The following is a 4,711-nucleotide window of genomic DNA, read 5'->3' on the forward strand; positions in this document are numbered from 1 at the left end:
CCTCATCAGCAAAACACGATTATAAATAGTGACAGTACTTCTCAAGACTGTTGTGAGATTGGATATCTTTCCTGGACCCTTGAGTGCAGCAAGTGCTCAATATATGACTTGCTGTTTAGTCGCTGTCCACGGGGTCTCAAAGAATCGGAAACAACTGAAGCCACTGAGCACGCACGCGTGCAAGTCATGCCTGACTCTTTTGTGATCCCATGGACTGTAGCCCACCAGGCTCCTCTGTCCATGGGATTTCCCAGGATTCCCAGAATACTGGAGTGGGTTGTGATTTCCTTCTCCAGGGGATCTTCCCGACCCAAGGATCAAACCCAAGTCTCCTGCATTGCAGGTGGATTCTTTACCTCTGAGCCATCAGGGAAGCTCTTCAATAAATGGTAGGCATTATTATTAATTCAGTTGAATTGTGAGAGACTTTCTGCCTTAGGAGGAACTGGTGGTCTAAGTGGCTAAGCCCGGTAGGACTGTGGATCCCAGTCTAGCTTGACCTGCTTTGAATACTTTGAGCTGTTCAGAAAGTCTCCAGCTTGAATTACATCTTTTAGCCACTAGGCAGCTCAGCAGAGATGCTGTCCGTGAGCAGAACTGGAAGGAGGAGAAAAGATGCTGCAGGGCGCGAGAAACTGAAACAGGAAAACGAAACTGGAAACTCTGATGCTGATTGGCCACTTAGAGGCAATCTGAAAGGGCTATAAGAAAAACCAGCCTGAGGACTGTTACTTCACTGCTGTTCCCTTCTAGCAGCAGGCTCCATCCAGGCAGGAAGATTCCTTCTCTGCTCTCCTCCAAGGTAAACCCAGAAGCTCTAAGGTGTGGGTGTCAAGCTGCCAACCTCTGCCAGGCTGCCTGCCTGGGAGCCTCATTCCATAAGAGCTAGAATGCCCATTCCTCAGGGAGGCTATACTCCTGAGTGCCTTGGACCAAGACTGGTCTGAAGGGATGGGTTGGTGGGCTTTTAGGGGCTTGGGTTGCAAGCCCCTAAAGAGTCATGAGACTTAGCTATAGGTGCTGTGTCAGCGGTCTGTGGCCTTAACCCTGTCACTTCATTTCTCTGGGCTTCAGTTCTGTTAAAATGAGGATCAAGCTACTTCACCTGCCCAAAGGACTGGATGTTTTCTGAAACCCCTTTATTATAGGATCTAATGTGATGGTGAGTTTAACTTGAAGGATAGATGAAGTGATCGGAAGCAGATGTTCAAAGTGTGGGTGTGGCATCAGTTAACTGTGGCTTTAAATCTTGACTCTGCTTCTTCCTAGCTGGGTTGGTTCGGAAGTATCCCCTTTCTGAGCTTCAGTGTCCTTATTTATAACATGTGGTTAAGTACAATGGTACCTACTTCATGAGGTTGTTATAGGTATAATTAACCTTGTGCCATAAAGTGCTGAGTACGTGTTCAGTCCAGGGGAAGTTTTGGGGGAATTTCTGCTTGTTTGTTTTTATTTCAAGGAAAACACACTGAATGAACAAAGATCACATTAAAGGTAAACTGTGGTGGGGGCAGGGAACTGTGTTTCTATTTTGTGGTATAATGGAAAGAGCATAGGTTTTGGATTCTGACGGTCTTGAGTGTGTGTCTAGGCTGCAGGATTTGGGTGTGACCTTGGGCAAGTTCCTTTACCCCTTTCTGCTTTCTGAAAAATAAAGTTAATCTGAGGCAGTATGTGGTGCCTGTACATATTCAATGCATTGGAAGAATAAATCTATCAACAACCATTGTTTAGACAATCCTATGTGACAGGTACTGTTCTAAATGCTAGGGATACAGCGGTGCACAGTTGCAAAAACCCGCAGCCACCCCCTAAAATAGGCTCTATTAACACCCCCACTTTAGGGTTAAGGAAACTGAGGCTCAAAGAAGTCCCAGGTATCCTGCTTAAGGTCACACAGCCAGAAAAAAAGCCAATTACAAAAACCACAGTAAGGATACTAGCTGACTTCTGGTGAAGTACATGCCGGGCATAGTACCAGAAGAGGATTCTCTCCTGTAATTCTCACGACTAATAGAGTGGCAGAACACCAGCGCCGCTGGTGCAGCGAGGAAACGAAAAGCCTGTGGTTCTTTAGAGGGGGTCCTGGGCTCAGTTCAGAGGATCCTGCTGCTTTTTGTGGACTCATCCTCCAATTCAAAGGGAATTACCACCGAACGGGCGTGGTTCCAATAAGGGGACCGTCTCTTTCCTCTGCCCCTAACCCAGATACGGTGACAAAGCCTTGAGCTGCGCCACCATGCGGCAGAAGGCGGTATCGCTGTTCCTGTGCTACCTGCTACTCTACACCTGCGGCTGCTGCGGAGAGGAAGGTAAGGATCTTGGTGCACCCAAGGATAAAAAAGCGGAGAGTTTCAGGATCCCTCGTTTAGAGACCCAGGCATGCCTCTGAATGAGAGGAGCTATTCCAATGGACAGCGCGGGGCGGCGGGGGGTGGGGGGGCGGGGCTCCCTGTAGCCAAAGTCCCAAGTTTGAATCTCTTCTCTGTCCGTTGGTCCATTCTCTCGAAATGTATTCAGGCCAGTTCTGTGCCAGGCCCGGCGACCTGGGAAAAGCCGCTATCCTTCATTGAGGAGCTCCAAAATGGGAGGATGGTGGTCCTACCTGTCCGGGTGGTCTGGAGCTTCGGGCACCGAATAGGGGACCCTTGCTCCCCACTGGACTTTGTCCATTCTCCTTCCAGACGGAAAAAGACGCTCAGAGGAAAACAGCGACTCGAGCTTCTGGGGCATGGTGACCTACATGGCCGTCGGAGGCGGTAGGTCTGCAGCGAGGGGAGCGTGGGAGGATGCGGGCGGGCCCTGCAGCCGGCGTCCCTCACCCACCGCCCTCCTCTTCCTCCAGGACTCATGGCCGCGGCACTACCCGTGCTGGGCTTCTCGAGCACCGGCATCGCCGCCAACTCGGTGGCCTCCTCACTGATGAGCTGGTCGGCCGTGGCGAACGGAGGCGGAGTGCCGGCCGGGGGGCTGGTGGCCACGCTGCAGAGCCTGGGTGAGTCCGGGCAGGGTTCCTGGAGGCGGGAACACCCAGGCCAGGGGCCTCCTTTACTGCCCTGAGCCCTTTCCACAGCCTAACTCGGCTCTACACACCATGGGGAAACTGAGGCATGGTCCTGGGGATTAAGGAACTGACTCAAATTCTCCCATATAGTTAGTACCACCGCCAGTATTCAAGCCCAGTGAATAGGCCTTCTTGGTTTCAGCCTGTAACGCCAGAGGCCTCACTGATGCTCTGGCTAAGTCACAAGTCTCAGTTTCCCCGTTAACCAGGATAGGCATCCTCAGTTTGTCACTTTATGAATCTCATCCATCCATCCCAGAAAATCAGAGTGGCAACGAACCAGGGAGAGGTGACCCAATTCAATCTCATGCTCAGCCTGGTCTTGCATTCTTGAGCATCGTGACGGGGACAGACACAGAGCACAGCGTGGTGCTTCTGGAAAACATGCTTTCACTTCTCTCTCTGTCTCCCCATCCAGCTCTGTCTTTTCTTTTTCCTTCTCTCCCTCTCTCTGAGGCCTCCCACATCCTTCCGAAAAACCACCCCTGACAGACTGCCCCTCTGCCTTCCCCTCCATCTTCCCCTAAGTTCTGGATGACAAAAGCCCAAAGAAGCGGCCCAAGAAGACGGCCCTTCTAGGAGCGGGCAGCGGGAAGACAGCCCGAGCCACACCCCCAACGGTGGGAGAGGAAGGGTGTGGGCAAGCCCAGCAACAGTCCTGTGCTGTGTGACGGCTGTCCTCTCAAGCATCACAGGGTTGTGACAGGTTGTCCTGTCACACATGGCACTGGCAAGGTTGACATGTCTCACTTGCAAACCACCAGCTCCCACCGAGGCCTCCACCAAGGAGGCGGTCAGCATTACTAATAGCACAGCGTGTCCACCGCAGACGTGAAGAGAATGCGCTCTTATTTTTGTCATTTTCATCTCGGATTTGAGATGGCAAGTTGGGAGGGTGGCGACGGGAGTCCCTTTGCAGGAGTCCTGTCCCCTCTGGGCCTCTGTTCCTCTAGCTGGAAATAAAAAGGGTACACTTGACCCGTTGTTTCCCGACATTTGGATTCCCGGGCCTGGTGCCTGGGTTCCAAGGGACTCGGCTGTCGTTTGCATTACAGGCGCTAGCGGTGGCAGTGCCCTCATGGCCAAGATCGGGGCCTTTCTGGGCTATACTGTCCACAAGCAAGTCGAAAGCAGACAGAGAAGAGAAGAGAAAGAAAAAGAGTAAGCAGAGAGAAAGGAGAAGAAGTAGCCAGCAGCTCCCTGGAAGCCCCGCCTTCCTCCTTGTCTTCCTTTTCCAGCTGCAGTCCAGAGCTTCCTCTGTCACACTTGGCAATGACTGAGGTTAAAAAAAAAAAAAAGAAACACATACACACAGAATAAACGTCTCTCAGAAAACACTCAGTCCTGCTGTGAGTCGTGGTTGCTATGAGAAGCCCAACAAGATCTGGCTCTGGTCTGCCTCATCCACACACCCCACCCCCATTTCCCTCCCTAGAGCCCATCACAGCTCCTGGAGCACGACCAGCTGGTTTTGCCTCTGAGCCTTGGTGTGTTCTGGTCTCTTGGCCTAGGACGTCCTTCTGAAGCTTACAGCCCACCTCAGACATACCTCGTCCTCTGGGACTCCTTCCTGGCAGAGGCTTCTTGCTACCCCTGTCACAGCCTGGGCGCCCAGGCTGCATTTCACAGGGTGCCTGGGGAGGCAGA

General features: G+C 52.1%; 1 protein-coding gene across 1 annotated transcript; it reads left to right on the forward strand.

Moving 5' to 3' along the window:
* The first annotated feature begins 694 nt into the window (after nucleotides 1–694).
* IFI6 (interferon alpha inducible protein 6) lies at nucleotides 695–4,405 on the forward strand. Its single transcript, XM_027965432.2, has 5 exons — nucleotides 695–802; nucleotides 2,209–2,312; nucleotides 2,685–2,759; nucleotides 2,846–2,995; nucleotides 4,120–4,405. Exons 2-5 carry the CDS (start codon nucleotides 2,240–2,242, stop codon nucleotides 4,227–4,229), a joined length of 408 nt encoding a protein of 135 aa, XP_027821233.1. The 5' UTR covers nucleotides 695–802; nucleotides 2,209–2,239; the 3' UTR covers nucleotides 4,230–4,405.
* Nucleotides 4,406–4,711: the final 306 nt, after the last annotated feature.

This window comes from Ovis aries, chromosome 2, assembly GCF_016772045.2.
Source record: "Ovis aries strain OAR_USU_Benz2616 breed Rambouillet chromosome 2, ARS-UI_Ramb_v3.0, whole genome shotgun sequence".
Classification (NCBI taxonomy): Eukaryota; Metazoa; Chordata; class Mammalia; order Artiodactyla; family Bovidae; genus Ovis; species Ovis aries.

Excerpts from the sequence above, each read along its gene's own strand:
- IFI6 (XM_027965432.2), top strand. The coding sequence starts at position 2,240 with ATGCGGCAGAAGGCGGTATCGCTGTTCCTGTGCTACCTGCTACTCTAC. Across the intron at positions 2,313-2,684 it reads CGGCTGCTGCGGAGAGGAAG|ACGGAAAAAGACGCTCAGAG; the intron begins GTAAGGATCTTG and ends TTCTCCTTCCAG. Across the intron at positions 2,996-4,119 it reads GGCCACGCTGCAGAGCCTGG|GCGCTAGCGGTGGCAGTGCC; the intron begins GTGAGTCCGGGC and ends TTTGCATTACAG.